We start from the raw sequence: 19,626 nt of genomic DNA, 5'->3' as shown, positions 1-19,626 counted from the left end.
GAGACGGGGGTCGACTCATTGACACCAATCACTGCGTATAAAGATATCATTACAATGTACAGGGAAAATAGACAAACGCTACCTGAGCCTCATCACTCCCTCAGCCGCAGGGACCAGACGATAATACGCGGAATACAGGCAGGGTCTCTGGCCCACCCAACACTACTACATAAGATGTATCCGCACCAATACTCCGAGCTGTGCCCGTTCTGCAACACTAGCAAAGGAACGTTAAAACACGTCATCCTAGAGTGCACCGCACTAAAGGCACCAATACCCGACACACCCTCCCCTTCCCCCCTTCCCCTTAATGAGCGATGGGAGATCCTTCGGCTCAGCCCCTCCGCAAACGCCCACGTGAGCCTAGCGGCCCGTGGGCGGGAGTTGCTAGCCCGGTACGGGGCCTGGGAATGAGGCTCCGCTCCCGTCGACGGGTCCCCCCCACCGGAGGGGGCTCACTCTTTCGTATAATAAAGTTTGACCAATCAATCAAAGCTAAAAGCGGAGGCAACGCCGATACCTCAGCTACCGGCGGCTTTCATTAATTAAATGAGGATCCCAAAATTAACAGTCACCATTTTGTGATATCGCATCATCATAGCTCCAGCTGACGTTTATGGACAAAGCAATGTGGTGTGCATTCAAAGGACGTTTTTAGCTCACATTTACCACCTGCTTAATGTACCAACTGGTTATTTAAAATACATTTGAAAACAGACGAAGAGACTAGGCGCTGGCCACGGGCACTTTAAAGGAACTCTGCAACACTTCCGATAAACACTTTCCACATTTCTTTCCCGGCTGGAATCACTGTGAAAACTGTTCGCAAGAAGGAGCGGCGCTACGCAATATTTTCGTCGCAGCAGATTCGTCTTGCGTTTCTGCTTTTTGTGGTGGTATTTTTTAAAGCGGATGCTAAGTGCGTTTACTGCGGCTACTAAAAGGAAACCGACCATTAGCCGCTACACCGCTCTAATGACGTCATTCAAGCACTCGAAAAGCGCCAATACCGGGAAAGAGGCGCAAAATCTTCTCAGCAAGTTTCGAAGTTATCTGATGGGCATAGATCAGAACTTTTCGACTCAGGTAATTTGTGACTTCCTATTAAAAGTAATAGACGTGTTTTTTTTTTTTTTTTCGTGCGTTCTGAAAGCATTTATGATTTAGAGAAAAGATAAGTGTCTTGCAGGGTCTCTCTAAGGGCGAAACTACGGCGAAACACATGTGTGGATAATGCAGAGTTTCCACACACGTTTTTTTTCCTCTCCAAAACCGGTTCGGCAGCCTTCATACACGTTCGTGGCCATTCCGGGCCCGGTTTCTAGAGGGGGGGAAAAAGGCTTGCCGAAATGCGCCGTTCTCTGCGCATGTGTTTCGCCTTTTGGTCATACTTGCCTCAAAACGCATTCTGCGGAGGACGGGCAATCTTCGGAGAAGATGTCCATCCTGGGGATCCCTCCCGTAGCCGGCGACATAACCACGGAGCGGGGATCCCACTGCGCAAGGACGGCAACCAATACCTGTGCGTTAAAAATGCAGGATTTGAAAGTTGGAATGAAACAGTGTGCACGTCTCAAAGCGCAAAGACATTCTCCGTGCCTTGAGGTGCGGACTTGCGGCTTATGCGATGTAAACTGTTTTATGAGCGGTTCATAGTCGGCATTAGTTCATGTTTTTCTTTACAAAAAGTGGTATGGAATCGTCTGGTTCTTGTCATTGCCTACGGGGTGCAAACCTGGGGTCTCACTAAGCACCTAAGCACAAAGCCGTACGGCGGATTAACAGGGCAGATTAACAGGGCGGATTAACAAGTTAGCAACCTTTCTGTCTAGCCGTGCCCACCTTTAGGTGGTAACTATCACTATGCAAATAATACTGTTAGTAGAGTAGCTGTATCAGATCAGCGGGCCTCGGAAAAAATGTACTAAGGTTAGCACTGAGAGATGAGACAACAGCAACATGGGTCAGGGAACCAACTCAGACGGAAGCCATTCTAGTTGGAATTAAGCGGCAGAACTGTGTTTGCACGGGTCATGGAATGCGGTTTATGTTGAACAAGTGGGCCATACCTTCTTCGCCATGGCTACAAAGGAACGGTAAACGAAGTCTTGCAAGACGATGAATTCGATGTGGAGATAAATTAAGCGTGTTCCAAGGAAATTAATGGAAACAAAAAACACACAATACACGTGACCAGAAATCTTAGCGTTATGTGTTTGCCGCCGACAGGAAAAGAATTATGAAGGCAGAGAGAGAGCGCGCGCGCGTTAGAAAACCTATATATTTGAATGGGTGGTGCTTTGATATGATGCGGGCAGACGGGGAAAGGCTGGACAGGAAACACTGGAACTAGCGGAACCGGCCTCGATGTGTTCGTCGCTTAGAACGATTTGACTACATTGCAAGAGAACTAAGCATGCGTGAGTACGCCGAGGGTTGCACGTTTTGTTAAGTGAAGAGAGATCTTTGGTCTAAACGTTTTCTCCTAAAACAACTGCACGTGTTTCTTTGTACATAATAGGTGTTGGGCCTCTTTTAGGATGCGATGCGTTGGACGGAGACTACCTCCGCCTTTGTGTGACGTATGCGCTGTCCACTGTGCAAGAGCTGCAGGTCTTCAGAGTTTAAACATAAGGGAGAGGTTATAACTTTCAAGACTGGTGTTGGGCCAAAAGACGGGGGTTCGATACCGGCCGCGATGGTTGCTTTTCAGATGAAGGTGAAACGATAAAACGCCCGTGTGTCGCGATTTCGGCGCACGTTGAAGACCCCTAGGTGGTCAAATGAAGCCGAAGTCCTCTACTACGTCACACCTCATGCAATAGGCGTAGCTTCGTCGCGTTATACCCCACAATCAATAAACTTCAAAGAATGGGAATGCGAAAGCCTAGTATAATGTTTTGGTGATTTACAGTTGAACTTTCTGCTCTCTTTAAGCTGCTGCCAAAGCTTCATCCATAGTCGCTTCCTTCGGAATGTGGTTACGACGAAAACCGGTTACGAAAACCGGGACAGGCAGCATGCTTGTCCAGCATGTGAAAACTAGTAAGTCGTGCGTGCCTGATTTTGAAGCCTGCCGTGTCCCGAAAAGGTATAGAGGCCAGCGCACACGTGAAATATGCGAGGCATTCCTCATTCACAGCAGAGGTTCGTCATGCGTCAGCACACCGTCGGTGGCTTTGCTGGATAAGGAACTCACGTATCTTGCCGTATAAGAGGAGCCCACGTTTCGCCCATATCTTCGCGCGCAAGCTGGATAAGATCTTCCCTGCCTGTTTGCCATGCCTTCCCACGTTCTGAAATCCGTTCTCTGATAACCATGCCAAATTTTGTACCCGTATAAATTTTCTTTCTGTCCAAAAATAAACAGTTGTTAGTCAGCGCCCGTGTTTGTCGCTTCTGCTCTTAGTCCCGTGCCTTCGCTGTTCAACTTCATGCAATGAACCAACTAGCCCAGTCACAAACCCTCCTATGGTTACGACGAGCAGCCTAGAGCTTGTCTAGTCTCTTTCGCCGCGGCGTACTTTCTCCGTACCCCCATCCCGTGACTAGCACTTGGTGCGACATCGCCCATAGCGACATGGAGTGAAGATCTGAGGCGAGGTGGCGCCATCTGCAGGGCGCGTTCAGAACATCCTCCTGGCGCCGTCGTTGACATCTCCCTCCTGTTTAAAGCCGCTGCCGACCTTGTCCTTTAGCCCTGCTGCGCTGCCGCAGGCATTTCCGCCTTCCTCCGAAGCCCCGCTGTTGCACATACCATCTAGTCTCCTATTGCCCCTACGTTTTCCTCTGCCTGAACTACACTCATAACAAAAAAAGCTCGTAAAAGGGTAGTAACGGCTGTAGTTACTAACTCCTTCCGAACATTACTACCCCCCAGAACGGTACGTTGGTCCTGCCACTAGGTGTGGAACCGCCACTAGTCTAGACGGTGCACTTAGTAGCTGCTGCTTGCTACGATTCACTGTACTGATACTAGGATTCGCTGACAGTGACAAAATTCTAGGAATTATTGAACGCAACAACTACAGCACTGTTCCAACCCCAAATCCCGATTAAAAAGTTTTTGAAAATCCGCATACTGACTAGTGTATGCTAACATTAAAATGCATACTTCGAAAATTATCGCTAAAATATTTGATCTTTGAGACAAGCCCACCAGCTCTAACAAATGACTTTCCGCTGCTGGCTGTAAAATCAAGAAGGGCAGATATATTTCTAAAGTAACTGAGTCGTACTCACTCTCCTCGTGCATTTCTTTGGTTTTCTTGCTCAATTTATTGTTGGTTGTCCAAGTGTGATATGTGCGTGTTGAATGTGTCGATGTCGCGCTGAACGCTCAGCCAATACAAAATGTCACGCGAAATTTTTACTAGGTTATGCATGGCTAATTTTTAAAATCCACAAAGTATCTAGTTTATACTGGGACACGTAACTGGTTAGTGTTCTGTAAGTAAATCCCACGACCTTTTTTTAAGAGTGTACAGTACCCTCAAAAGTCCGACTTCGCTCCGTAGGCCTTTCTCACAGCCCTCCTCCGCCACCGATATATCCCTATACCCGTGCGCGATCCGAGTTTTTTGTGCCTCAACGGGACCTTTAAAAATAAATCTAAGTTTTTCGCCTTAAAAAATTGGTCGGTCAGTGGGAAAGACATAGGCCTTCTGCATTTATGTGGCAAGTGAACATGGCAGAATAAACAAAGCTTATATGCTCCGGTATTGTTATGGTACTTCAGCTGCTACATAAGAGGAAACGAGGATCTAGAAAAAGGAAACAGTGAGGGGAAGTGTAGATGTTAACCGGCTCAGGGAACACGGCTGATAATGAGCAGGCAAGAAGGCGGCACTTCTTTCTTTCCAGTACGTGCCGGTATTCAATCCAATGCAGCACAAACCAACGTTTCTGTATAATCTCGTAACGTTGGCACAAACCGGACGCTGACAGTGACGTCTCATGGTCTGGATACCCCGGAGAACTTTGGTTGCTCCATAAAGTGACTAAAACTGTGCAAGTGACGCTGTTGTGCATTTTATCTTATGCAGGATAGGGGTGTTGACAACCGGCAGTTGCACCTGCGGCCTTACCTGTTGTGTCACTGAGGTTGGCAATTACTTCATACCCTCTACACCGACAAGAGGGGTCGGTGACTACCGATAAAGTCTAGCTCACGGGTTTTCAACATCTTAAAGTAGCGCACTCGAGAAAGACTCAAGAAGGGAATGGAGAAACCGTACCTTTGCCCATTTCTTTCTTGTGCCAATCTCGAGTGTATACTTTGGGATGTTCAAGATCTAGTATCAACTGGCCCAGTTGTCGGTTCTTCTACTCACTGGTTCCTCGCCCCAGGACTTTCCGTGAGACTTGTGTGACCCCTTGTAGCTAGTGGAGGGTTTCCATAGGTGCCCTACATCCGCAGACTTGTCCTTACCGTCATTATCAGTCAGCGCCTTGGGAGATATGGGGGGGCTTCGCTTGTGTTTTCGCTTCGGCACTGTTATACCTGTTGTGAAAATTGGGGCGAATTAGTGCTGGTTCGATTAGACTAAAACATATATGGCGAGGCGACAGCAGAAGAGGAAACCCGGTAATTGATTGGACAATTGAACTCACTTATGCGTTAACACATTGAAGTGTCAAGTGGGCAGTTTCCTGGTGGTTTGCAGCCTAATGCGGCAAAGCTACTTAGAGATATGGAAATAGTCACAGAGAGTGTTTAAGATTCCAAGATAAAATTGAGGCTTTGCCTTCATGGCAGGCAGATAAACACAAAAAGAAGTCATGTATCAATGTTTCATGAAAATTTTACGCTTGATATGTTGCCTGACCAGAACCGCGCGAATTCCAAACATGCAACGGGCTTAAGTGTGTATACATACGTGTACGAAAATATAGTGGTTATCTCCCCGCAATATGGATTACATATCCAGTGATTAGCAACGTATGCGTCACATATAAGGAATGGCATGGCGCAGCTCCTTTTAGAGGAAAAGTATTTGCGATTTGGAGTGATAGGTCTCAAAGATGAAAGGAAAAGTGCGAAAAGAAGGCTCAACAATTAATCGTTCGCCCCACTAGTAGTGTCTACGTTAGAGCATTCTGGTTACCAAAGAATGTGTCAGTGTAATTATATAAAGCTGATCTTGCAATTATTTGCAAGAAAGGTGGCTAAGAGCAATCACGTTGCCATGGAAAAGTGGTGCCTTAAAAAAGCAAGAACGAACCACTCTCATCGAATTTAGCTGTTGTCATACACGATAGGAAAGTGACAAAATTTGCGCGAATATTACCGCGCACTTGAAATTAGAAAAAGATATTTTTGTTTGCTCTATGTACTGAATCAAAATTCAGCACTGTCCATATCTCGTGCTCTTCTCAATTCCACCCAATTAGCAATGAAGGAAAGTTTTCACAATCTTCGGTTTTAACATACGCAATCGGCAAAGCCAAACGATTGCAGGACACAAAGTCCGATTGAGCAGGGTGCCGTCCACGCAAGAAGTGTAAGGAGCAAAACACAAACTTTGGTAATTTGCCTTTTACGTTATACCGAGGAAAGTATATTAAAGGGACAGACAACCGATTTTTGTCGAGTGTATTTTCTCTATCCCAAATGAAAGCCAGCGTTTTGTATAGCCCGGTAACCAAAAGCAATTTATAAACATACTGGCGGAATTAATTTTTATTTGGAACCAAACTTTCCTAAATCGGAAGGGTGGCGGTTCGTAGTGTAGAAACTCGACACTACAATATGTGTCCCGGTCACGTGACCTGCCAACCTAGCAGCTACTGCGGCTGCTGAAAAGTGTATTCAGTTATTGAAAACCTTTGAACACAACTATTTGTATAAGTTGTAATTGTACATGTATTTTTTAACATTATTTTAATTTTTTAAGACACGCCGCCCGCCGCCGCAGGGTTGCTCTCAGTGTGATGAATTAACTGAGCCTCCATGCCCAGAATCAACGGCAGCTATAAGTAAAGAGACCCAGTGAAGGAGCTTTTGTGATTCTGCCTGAGTCAGGGGCGTTTTTTGTGCCGAAATATTCAATTTCAGTTTCCAAATACCCCAACAGCAGCTTAAAAAGACAGGACGCACCCGGAGAGAATCAAACTGCCGACCTCCACAACGTGAAGCCAGATTCTGCTTATCGTCCATCACAACAGATGGCGTCTTCGTGCAGAATAAACTAGTGAGATATAAAAACAGATAAAGGAATAACAAAGCCTGCCATTCACTTTTTTTAGCTGAAGACAAGTTTTTAAATATCGCTTTTGCTCTCGCGTACACACAAAAGTATGTTCCCACGCTACTGTATGTCGTGGTTGCCAGCATGATTTTTGGGACACATGGCTTATAGATGTAAAACGTTCGATTTAAAAAGTTCTAGGGTGTTCTCAGGGAAACCGTTTCTCGTTAAGGTGCTTTAAGAGATGCCCTTTCATTTGGGATAACGAGCACATACTCGACAAAAATCGGTTGTCTGCCCCTTTAAAGGAGTACTGACACGAAATTTTTATGTTACTTTTTTTCGCTGCTATGCGTGCCTACCAGCCCACTAATCATAGAATGACAGATTAGACGGTCGAGCGCAGCGTAAACATTCATTTACGGCGTCGTTTATTCGTGCCAGTTTCGGTTTCGACTGAAAAACGCCGAGCGGCCGCCATGACAGCATGTATCACATGGCGTCACCATTCTTGCCGTATCGCTGCCTCTCTGGAAGCGCGCGCGAGCGAGCGCACGCGCGCGCCCACACCGGCCGAGGTCTTCGCCGTCCCCACAGGCCCGGGCAGCATGACGTCAGTCCCAAAACCATGACGTGCACACACGCCCGAGCAGCGCGCGCCAACCACAGCCAGCGCGTCGGCTTCGTCACGGGAGCCCCGGCGTCGACAGTTTGGGGCACGTAGCAGATGATGTCACGTCGACCCGCTCTGGCCTTTCTCGTGCGGGCGAAGATTAAAATGGATTTTAAATATGTTTCGCTGAACGGTTGCTGTTGAAACTTGCTGGGAGATATCTCCTGATAAAAAGGAACCGTTTTACATAGTTATCTCGGCTTCGAAATTTCGTGTCAGTACTCCTTTAGGGAACTTACAACGCCAACAGTAGTACCCCAGCAGACAAATGCGAAGCTCGCTGCTTTGTAAAGCTGCTGCAACTGCAGGAGAGGCAGCCTGATATTACTAATGCATAAGAAAAAGGTAAGGTATTTTGGTAAAACTGCTCGCCGTCGATCCGCGGACAAAAATCGACAGAACATAAAAATATAAGCCGATTTGTAGGCTGCATCAACGGCGGTATCACTGTGGTCGCGCTGTTAACTTAGTTGCTTGAGGGACGTCAAGCAGAAGTGCGGAATTTCTTGTTTCTCAAAAACGGGGCAGAATCAGCCAGGAGGAGGAGGAGGATAAACTTTATTGGGAGCATCGTAATGTGGTGTGGGGCCCTCAGAAGAACTGCGAGTTGGGCGTGTTGGTACATGTTCATGGTGGGAAAAGCGCTACAGTAACAAGGACAAGTGAGTACACGGGACAAAGCGCTACTAGCAACTGAAGATTTTATTACTGAAAAAACATACATATATACAAGGAATAAACGCCACAGTCATCACTTCAAATTTTACAATCTACCATCTGAAAATATCAAGCCGCACCGACAACCAAACATTTTATACATATTCACACCGCACGTGTGCTGACAAGAAAGGCGCCACACAATTTTTCAACCCTGATTTAAAAAGGCATACTCAGTGTCAGACAGCAAGACCGATGGTTGGCTGACACATTCATTCCCTTCTTTCTTTATACGGAAAGCTTCTATTATTTCTCTTGTTAGTCGTTTTTTGTGTTTATCAACGATTAACGTATCTCGCAGTTTTGGGCGGCATTTGCAGTCTTTGCAATGAACGGCCAAATGTGAATACGGTGACCCTTTTAACGAGCTCTGATGTTCGCGAAGGCGTACGTTCAGGCATCGGCCGGTCTGTCCTACGTATTTCTTTCCACACGTTAATGGAATGCTGTATACTACGTCTTTTTTGCACTCTAAAAACTTCGTGCCGTGTTTCCTACCACATCCCTTCTTCCTTGTTGCTTTCTTTTCTGCCACCCTTTGCACCGCTGGGCAAATTTTCGCCAGTTTGTTTTTCGCTGAAAACACCACGCGCACCCCATATCTCGACGCTATCTTCTTTAGGCGATGAGACGTGCCATGAAGGTACGGAATCACCGCTATCTTCTCTTTGCCGGAATCTGCTTCCTTTTCCCTGCTCTGATCGGTGCTCCCTGGCCTTTTAACCTCTCGGCGATTCCTCTCGCACGCCAACAGAACACACTCATCTGGAAAGCCGGCCGCTCTTAACCGGTCTACCTGAGCGGCGACACTTTGTTCCACCAAATGTTCGCAGGATTTTGTTAACGCAGATCTGATGCAGGAAATGGCGACGCCATTTTTTACTAGCTTTGAATGGGCCGATTCGTAGCTTATCAAACTTTTGGTGGACCTAGGGTGGTACATCCAGCAGGTGTGGGTGGGCAGAAACCTAATCAAAATGTCTAAAAATTGAAGCTCGCGTTGCTTTGTTACCTCGAACGTGTACTCAAGGCCAAGCCCCTTTCTCTTGAAAACCTTCATGACATCTATGAGCGTATTTGTAACCGCGGTGTTCCTGACCAAAACAAGATAATCGTCAACAAACCTAAACAACTTCAGATTCATGCCCTCCAGTTCAGTTTCAATTGTTCTGTCAACTTTGCTCAGAAAAATATTGCAAAGAACTGGGGCAACACGAGAACCAATGCAAATGCCTGCTTTCTGTACGTACATTTTTCCTCCCCACGCGACCAGTGTCGATCTGAGATATAGCGCAAGCAACTCTAGGAAACCTTCGACAGAAATCCCACAAGCATTACGGAACCCAACTTCGTCATTATCATTGGTGATGCACTCTGTCACACTTTGTAGCAAAGGTGCATGCGGAATGGAATAATACAGGTCAACAACATCTACGCTGAAGGCATCAGAAACCATCACACCATCGGTTACGTAGGACAGACCGGCCGATGCCTGAACGTACGCCTTCGCGAACATCAGAGCTCGTTAAAAGGGTCACCGTATTCACATTTGGCCGTTCATTGCAAAGACTGCAAATGCCGCCCAAAACTGCGAGATACGTTAATCGTTGATAAACACAAAAAACGACTAACAAGAGAAATAATAGAAGCTTTCCGTATAAAGAAAGAAGGGAATGAATGTGTCAGCCAACCATCGGTCTTGCTGTCTGACACTGAGTATGCCTTTTTAAATCAGGGTTGAAAAATTGTGTGGCGCCTTTCTTGTCAGCGCACGTGCGGTGTGAATATGTATAAAATGTTTGGTTGTCGGTGCGGCTTGATATTTTCAGATGGTAGATTGTAAAATTTGAAGTGATGACTGTGGCGTTTATTCCTTGTATATATGTATGTTTTTTCAGTAATAAAATCTTCAGTTGCTAGTAGCGCTTTGTCCCGTGTACTCACTTGTCCTTGTTACTGTAGCGCTTTTCCCACCATGAACATGTGGGGCCCTCATTCCAGGACTCCATTGGAGACCCCTGCCGCTACGGCCCTTTCCACCAGCCTAAGCTGGGAATCAAGACCGGAGCTGGACAGCTCCTTCTCCCACTGCTCACGGGAAGGGTGCCCGATTCTTGAAATTTTGGGGTTTGCCGAACACTTCCATACCATATGGTACAGGGTGCCCGGGGAAGCGCAAAATTTGCACAGCCGGAAGTACTGAGTGGGATGGAGCAAGTGAAGTTTTGACGGATGAGGAAACGTATTTGTTTGGATTAGCCGGAGGCAGTGCTCCTGCTCTTTGGTTAGGGATTCATGACCGGGTGGATAGATCATTCTTTGGCACCTGTAGTACCCCGTTATGTCTTGATACGTAACCAAAGGACACGCAGTCTCTAACCTACACCCTCGTGTCGCCTGGCGGGATAGATCTCGGGCGATGTCATGGGCGGTCGTGTTGCCCTTGAGGGTTGAGTGGGCTGGCATCCAAACAATCTTCACTTTTCTTTCGGGTGCCTTTTGCAGCAGGATGTTCAGAGCCGTTTTGGAAATTCTACCACGAAGTAAGTTTCGGCAAGCCTGTTGCGAGTCCGTAATAACGGTATCCGCATTTGTCTGGGAGATGGCCAGAGCAATGGCCGCTTCCTCTGCCTGGGTAGTGGTTGTGAAGGGCAAGGTGATGCTGGTGAGGTGGTTCTCTGTTGAAGTAACCACGGCGGTCATGGCTCCCCTTCTGGCGTAGTCGGCGGAGTCGGTGTAAACCGTGCGGTCTCGGTCCCTGTGTCGTTTGTCGAGAGTGCGCGCTCTTGATTCTCTTCTCCCTGCGTGGTGAGTAGGGTCCATCTTGCGGGGTATAGGTGCAACCTCAATGTTTGTTCTTATTTTTGGAGGTACGTCGCGTACTTGCTGGGATCTTTCTTCGGGGGACGCCATTCCCAGTCTGGTGAGGAGACTCCTCCCGCAGGGCGTCGTGCTTAGTCGCAGACGCTGGCTGGCGAGGTGAGCCTCGACTAGTTCGGCGGCCGTGTTATGTAGGCCCAATTTCAGAAGCCTGTCGGTCGAGGTACTAATAGGGAGCCTCAGAGCATTCTTATAGGCTTTCCGGATCATGGTGTCAATTTTGGCCAAGTCGCGCTTGCTTATTATAGCAGTGGGAATGGCGTAGGTAATGCGTGAGATGACGAAGGCCTCTACCAGACGAAGGGTGTCCGCCTCCTTCATTCCCCTCGCTTTGGTGGTTATTCTTCGGAGCATGTGGGTAATTTGTCCCGTTGTGTGACTGAGCCGGTTAAGAAGAATGGTGTTTGAACAGTCCTCTTGAAAAGTCATACCGAGGACTTTCATGTGAGGTGACGGTAGGATGGTATGGCCGTCCAGGGTGATCTGGATGCCGGGATCTTGGACTTTTTTTCTTCTTCTCTTTCCGACCATAAGAAGTTCGGACTTGTGTGGTGAGCAGGAAAGCCCGCACGTCCTTGCGTAGTCACTCACAGCATCAGCGACCAGCTGGAGACGGTCCTGCATCTCGCCTACCGAACCCTTGCCTGTCCACACTGTAATATCATCGGCATATAAGCCGTGGTGCAGATCCGGGATAGCCCCCAGGATGGTAGGTAGGCCTATAAGGGCTATGTTAAAAAGTAGGGGAGATAAAACCGCTCCTTGTGGTGTGCCTCTGCCAACCACGTCAATGGTACCGGAGGACAAGTCACCAAGCTTGAGGATGGCTTTTCTATTTGATAAAAAATCTCGGACGTAATTGTAAGTCCGTGTTCCGCAGTCAAGGCTGTTCAGGTTGGTCAGAATCGCTTGGTGAGTGACGTTATCGAAAGCCCCTTTCAGGTCCAAGGCCAGGATGGCTTTCGGAGTGTGACGGTTGGCTTGGCCCATTACATTTTCTTTTATCTGCAGGAGGATGTCCTGGGTTCAAAGGTGACGGCGGAAACCAAACATGGTTGATGGCATCTTGTTTGTTTCTTCCAGGTAGGATTGAAGTCTTTCGAGGATGATATGCTCGAGTAGCTTCCCCACACAAGAGGTGAGGGAGATCGGGCGGAGGTTTTCGATGTCTGGTTTTGCAAGTGCTGCCTTGACGTCGAAGATTTGAATGTCGTTGTCCAAATTGGGGTTGGGCTGTCCTGTGTAGTTCTTGCTAGCTATTCCTTTCGTAGCCGGCGTTTTGATAGATCATTTGTGTATGAGATACTTTTCGTCGATAATACATGCCGAGAGAGAGGAAAACTTTATTGAGCAGTTATATGCCTGGGGATGGCTTCTTAGTCCAGAAGTCCAAGCGTCGTCTTCGCATGTTCCGCCCTCTCCGTCAGCATGACCTCGTCGGCGAGGTGTGCGCTGGACAGCGCTGTCTCCCACTGCTCGAGGTTGGGGCTAGGGAAAGGGGGTGGCAAGTCCGGGTTTTGGCTACATTCCCAGACTACGTGATATAGGGAGCCTGATTTTCCACAGAACTTGCATTGAGGTGGATGCTGACTGGGGAATTGCATATGGAGCCGGACTGGGTGAGGGTACGCGTTTGTTTGAAGTAAGCGAAGTGTCGAGCCTTGTTTTTTACTTAATTGTGGGTGAGGTGGTGGATAGAGTCTACGTTCTAGCCGGTAATACTGGGTAATGTTACGGTAAGTCACAACAGGGGTGGGGTCAGGTTCTCCTTCCGGGGCCTGGTGGGCGAGTGCGCCGGCCGTCGCGTGGGCGAATTCGTTGCCCGCGAGGGAGGAGTGTGCCGGCGCCCAGACTATCGTGACGTGCCGTTTCGGGGGGTTTGTGCTCAGGATGCGGTATGCTGTGGGGGTTACCGATCCAAAAGTAAATCTTCTGCAGGCCTGCTGCGAGTCAGAAATTATCGTTGTTGCCTTGGTCTGGGTTATGGCAAGCGCTATGGCCACTTCTGCTTCGTGAGGGGTAGTTTTGGGGATGGTTGCGCTGGTGAGGCATTTGTTTCTCGATGTTACTACTGCCACCATTGCTCTCTTATGGTTACTGCTTGCTGCGTCGGTGTAAACCGTCCCTTCGTCTTTACCGTAAATTTTCTCTAGAGCTTCGGCCCTGGCCTGTCTTCTTCCTGCATGATGTTCCGGGGGCATATTGTGGGGAATTGGTTTAATGTGTATGTGCTGCCTCATATCTGGCGCAAGAGGTCGGGGTTGTAGCTGTCCTTGAGGCGTCCATTGAAGTTTTGTCAAGAGCTTTCTGCCTGCAAGTGTGAGTTCAAGTCGTAATTTTTGGCTGGAGAGGTGTCCTTCGATTAATTCTGATGCAGTGTTGTGGATGCCTAATTTGAGTAGTCGAGCAGTCGAAGCGCTCGTGGGGATACCCAGTGCTTCTTTGTAGGCTTTCCGTATAATGACGTTGAGCTGCTCCTCCTCGGTTTTGGTCAGAGTTACGTACGGGGCCCCGTAGATAATGCGCGATAGAATGAAGGCCTGGACCAATCTGGTGGTGTCTTCCTCTTTCATCCCTCTTTGTCTGTTCTGCACCCTGCGTAACATCTGGGTGACCTGTTAGACGGTAGTCTTTAGTTTCTGAATCAGTTCGTTGTTCCTTGTGTCCGCCTGGATATCAAGTCCAAGTATTCGTATCGCCTTTGTAGGCCTGATGGGATGGCCTTCCAGTGTGACTTGGATGTCGTCTTTGTCTTTCTTTGTGCGTCGTCTGCGTACGACCAGAAGTTCAGATTTTTTCGGAGCGCATATTAGTCCGCACTCTTTGGCATACTGATTGACGGTATCAGTTGCCTGTTGGAGTGTGTCTTGGAGGCCGCCGATCAAAATCTGTGCCAGTCCAGATAGTAATATCGTCGGCGTAAAGGCCATGCTTTATGTTGGGGATCTTCTCTAGTCGTTTCGGCAGCTCTATCAGTGCTATATTGAAAAGCATGGGGGATAGAACAGACCCCTGAGGTGTCCCCCTGTCCCCAAGAGTAATTGGATCAGAGGAGACATCCCCTATGTTTATGACAGCTTGGCGGTTGGAGAGGAAATCGGAAATGTAGTTGTACGCCCTCTCTCCGCAGCCTGTTCTTTCCAGGTTATTGAGGATTGCGTTGTGCGCCACGTTATCAAACGCTGCCTTTAGGTCAAGGGTGAGTATGGTCCGGGGGCAGTGTCTCGTGGCCGGAACGAGTATGTCCTCCTTGATTTGAATCAGGATGTCTTGTGTGCTCAGGTGCTTTCTGAATCCAAACATCGAGTTGGGAATGTGCTGGGTTTCATCGAGGTATTGCTGAAGTCGTAGAAAAATTATCCCTCCATGATTTTCCCCACGCTGGATGTTAACGAAATCGGCCGAAGATTATCTATCTGTGGGGATTTGCCTGGTTTCGGGATCAGTCGCACCTCGACTGTCTTCCAGGAGATGGGAAGCTTGCCTGTGCGCCAGAAGACGTTGAAATGCTCTGTGAGGTCTTCTACAGCCCTGTCATCTAAGTTAGCCAATGCCGAAATCAGTAATATTCCTAACTGAAATTAATATAACTGAGGACTCCTGTTCTCAGTTTCAAATAAAAGATTTCCAAAATTTTGCAGTATGCCGGAGAGATAGAAGAGGTGGAGGTATCCTCGTGTATGTCAGGAATGATTCGTTATGTGACCACATTGATGTGGTTTTCAGTGAGGCCGAGATTTTGGGTATACTGATGACAAAGGCTAACGAAGAATATCTGGTCTGTGGTGTATACAGGCCCCCTAACAAAAATATCCCAGTTTTTTTAGATGAACTGTCACAATTTCTAGGAAAGTATGGCGCTTCTAAACAAATTATACTTGCCGGTGATTTTATATATACGTAAAAGCTAATATAAACCAGCAACAGTAGACTATCTAACCCTGTTGGCATGTTATGGAATGGAAAACCATATAAATGGATACGCAAGAGAGGAACTACTTGGATATAAGCTTACCCGAACATCCATGGATCATATCTCGACAACTATTGCCAATAGAGATTTGCTAGGCAGCATTGTCAAAAAAAAGTGGCTGATCCCTATTTTGTAACCTTACAGTGCTAGGTGAAGTAGTCTCAAGTGTACAACCGATGACTGAGAATACCACTATAATCAGTAACGTTGAAGTTGATAAACAAATAAGTTCATTTGATTGGGATTCGCTCATCACTCGACACCATACAGAAGCTTACGAGCTAGCCGTTCAGAAGTTTGAGGAAATATACAAAAAAAGCGGGAAAAAAAGTGAATTTAAGGCTAAGAAACCCTAGCACCCCGTGTATAGATCAGGAAATAATAAACCTTTGTTATCTAAAAAGTAAACTACAACAAAAATGTCACAACAATCCTCATGATGTCGCTGCAAGACTAGAATTTAGAGAGCTGAGAAATAAAATTACCGCAAAAATTAGGCGGGCAAAAAAGTACTATCAACTAAGCAGGTTTTCCGCATGTCGTAAAAATGCGCGGAAAACCTGGGATTTGGTAAATAATATTATTGGCAAGCCACCAAAAAGAAATATTGATAAAACACTTCAGGATGCATTTCCCAGTACAAGTTCGGTGATTCTGGCCAATAACTTTAATCAGCGCTTTGTTGAATCTATAAACAATCTTACAAGTAATAAGGTAATGAGGAATGTGTTTAAATCAACCAAATCTTCTGTTAACTCCGCATACATGCCAACAGTCAATGAAGATGATTTATGGAGAATTCTCCAATCGATGTCGAATACGAAGTCTCCAGGAAGAGACAAAATTAGGATCACAGATTTGATACGCAATTTCAACAGCATCAAAACTCTTCTGCTGTACATTATCAACCAAATATTATTGACAGGTCAAATTCCTAAGGAACTCAAAAGCAGCGTAGTCAGGCCTTTATACAAAAAAGGCCCCAGAGGCAGCTATAGTAATTATAGGCCAATCGCCATAATAAACTCGTTGGCCTGTATTCTGGAAAAAATAATACACGTAAACATGACGTCATTTTGTACGAAATATAATTTAATCAGTAATGCTCAGTATGGATTTCGTAGCGGTCTGAGCACCACGAGCTTGCTGGAAGAATTGAATGACTTTATTTGTAGGGAAATTGACAAAAACAACATTGTCCTCACACTGTTTGTTGATCTGGAAAAGGCTTTTGACACTATTGACCATTTGGTGCTTCTTCAAAAATTAGACAATTTTGGTTTCAGAGGTCCATACCTCACATTTTTCCGAAATTATTTTTCCGACCGTTTGCAATATGCGAAAGTGGGTGACTGTTTCAGCAAACCATTGAGAGTGAAATGCGGAGTGCCCCAAGGCTCAGTTCTGGGGCCGTTGTTGTTTAACCTCTACATTAATGATATAATTAGAGTCACGCTTAAATCGGCAATATATTTATATGCAGACGATACTGCTCTTGCTTTGCCATGATCAGAGTATAACGAAGGTGCACGCATCTTTCAAAAGGACGTTATTTCTTTGCTAGATTGGTACGCCGCCAACAGAATTTTTATAAACAACTCTAAAACAACTTTTTTTATGTTTTCACAGTCCTCACAAACAATCACGGCATCACATCCTGTTTACCTACACAATAGCAAATGCCAGTCCTGCTCTTGCCCTCCTCTTAAACTTACAAGTAGTATGAAATATCTTGGTTTACACTTTGATGATACATTATCCTGGTGCTCCCATATTGAGTTTATTGCGAAACGTTTAAGGCTGGTATGTGTTTACTTGTATACCTTCAGGTCGATTTCTCACATCTCTGTTAGAAAGATGGTTTATAAAAGTTTAGGGGAATCTGTATTAAGATACGGAATAACCATTTACGGTCAGGCGTCTGCATACAAATTAAACGCTATTAACAAAGTCATTCGTAAAATTTCTTTTAATCTCGCCTACGGAACGTCCCAACATGGGGAAGATATTTCAGCCGTTATAATGCATTTTACATTGCTTCCTGTGCAAGATAAATTTATGTTCGATGCACTCGTTAAAAATTACTTCTCTCTCAATTTTAAATCACCAAAAATAAAACCACGCCCTCTAAGACACGTTGATAGATTTAATGTCCCGAGAATATATACGAACAACGGTAAAAGAACTCGAGACTACTACGTCCCACTTTCCTTCAATAAAATACACACAGATGATAGCCTCACGTAATTTCCGGATATAAAAAAATACCTAAGAGAATGTGTGACTAGCTTGAAAGTAGGATGACTGTACGGCCTGTAGTTTTAAAATCGATTGCTCCTTTTAATATCAGGATTTGTTATCTCCTGTATAAGATCAGATTGTAGTTTACTATTGACTGTGTGTTCTCTGAAAGAAAGAACACTTCCCTTTCTAGGCTGTATTTGCATGAGTATGTTCTAGGCTGTGTTTTTTGTCTTCTGGTTCTACGGTTTTTGTACCTGTATGCTTATGTTGTAGGTTGTATTCCTTGCCAGTAGATTATCTGGTTTTTGGCTTAACTGCTTTCAACCGAGACTGCCCAGCCTAGCACACAAGCCTCAGGGCTTAGATGCTGGCTGGATATGCACATGTATGTTTTTATTTGGACGAATAAACTTCTTATCTTATCTTATCTTAAATAGAAGGTAATGGCTGGATTTTATGGCTCAGGGGTTACTGGGGAAACGAGCCCCAACGAAACAGTGCTAAACTAACAGAGATAAAAAATTGAATGTTAAATCGGTTAGCAAAAACAAAAGTAAAATCAAATAAGGACAATGAGCATGGCTCTTGTAGAAGGCCAGGTTGTGATTATGCGTGGTAGGAAAGAAGGTTCAAACATTTACCTTCTAATAAGTGCTTAAAGAATCGTTGGAAAGAAACCATTGAATCGCTGCATAAAAAGTGTGATGGATGCTGTGGAATGTGTCGTATGTAGAGTTCACGGAAATTTCTTTGTCGTGTTGTATCGAGTGCGTTACATGTAATTAGGATGTCAACCGCGGATAAGCCCTATCCACACCTGCTACATGGAGGCCTTGAGGTTCCGGTGAAGTGGTGTGAATGTGTCAGATGAGTGTGCCCTATACGTAGCCTAGCAAAGGCAACGTCGTGTGTTGCTTTTTATAGGGGTTATGTACCTACCTAAATGTCGATTTATGGTGCGCAGTTTGTTGTCTGCTTGCGTGTTCCATGCTGGCTGTGAAGACTTAAGATCCCTTCGTACATGTGGTTTTAGGTGAAGGTACAGAACTCACGGTACTCCCGCTCATCTGCAGAGAGCAGCCACAGCGGCACTCTGCTGACATATTTCGTTCCCAAGAATGCCACTGTGCCCCGCAACCCAGCAAAACAAATATTTTTAGTTTGGAGTGATGAAGAGGTGTTAGAGTTTTATTTAGATCATCATCGTCACCACCTGCCTGTCTACGCCCACTGCAGGGTAAAAGCATCTTCCATAGATCTCGAATTGACCCGGTTCTATGCTAACTGCGACCAATTTATGCCAATCAATTAGATAAGTTCCTACAATAAGTTCTTTCGGTGCATTTTTGTCGATATGTTTAAAAGAAATATCACACGCGACTGGGGACATTTCTCAAGGTGGGACTACATCAGAAATGGATGAATGGAATCTATCACCACAAACAACCCTTAAGGCTTTTACTCGCACGGAAAAGCAAGCAGGTATTGGTGGGCTAGCGGAGTACGCATGAACAGATGAGGTCGTCTTAAAGGGGTCCTGAAATGCCTTCCGCCGATGCATGGATGTACATGTAACCAAATAAAGCAATGTATTAGCAATCTCCTCCTGCAAGAATTTTGTTAAAGCGATGAGTATTAGCTGAGAAATCGTAAATCAAAAACCGCGAATTATCGTCGCGCCGTATTTCCTCCTCCTTTCAACTGTTTCTTCGCTGTTGGCCTCCCCTCCCATGATGCTCCGCTCCTCAGCGGTGACGTACTTCCGCTATTGCGCTCCCACAGACTGCCGTCTGCTACGGGCCAGCCCTTTCGGCTTTTTCATCTCTGTAGACACCATGGACACAGGCTGGAAAAGCGAACGAATGACCTAGCCGCATGTGTGCGGCCTGGCCTTGCCCTTTCGCGGTGTACGTAGCTGCAGGACTGCAGTTGGTATCGGCGGCGAACTC

The 19,626-nt window shown here is 46.1% G+C and overlaps 1 protein-coding gene across 1 annotated transcript in view; it reads right to left on the bottom strand.

Annotated features, from left to right (window-relative positions):
• Nucleotides 1-1,385: 1,385 nt before the first annotated feature.
• The window catches only part of LOC144180129 (uncharacterized), a 31,286-nt gene continuing 13,045 nt past the window's right edge, over nt 1,386-19,626 (bottom strand). Inside the window, exons 4-5 of the mRNA XM_077708521.1 lie at nt 5,334-5,503; nt 1,386-1,496 (exon numbers count right to left, since the gene is read on the bottom strand). Coding sequence (XP_077564647.1) covers nt 1,386-1,496; nt 5,334-5,503 — 281 coding nt within the window. The remainder of the gene's footprint in view (nt 1,497-5,333; nt 5,504-19,626) is intronic.

This window comes from Haemaphysalis longicornis, unplaced genomic scaffold, assembly GCF_048455015.1.
Source record: "Haemaphysalis longicornis isolate Haplotype H1 unplaced genomic scaffold, Haemaphysalis longicornis Haplotype H1 scaffold_4, whole genome shotgun sequence".
In the NCBI taxonomy this organism is placed as follows: domain Eukaryota; kingdom Metazoa; phylum Arthropoda; class Arachnida; order Ixodida; family Ixodidae; genus Haemaphysalis; species Haemaphysalis longicornis.
Note: the sequence above shows the minus strand (reverse complement) of the source record. Positions and strands in the feature narration are given on the sequence as shown.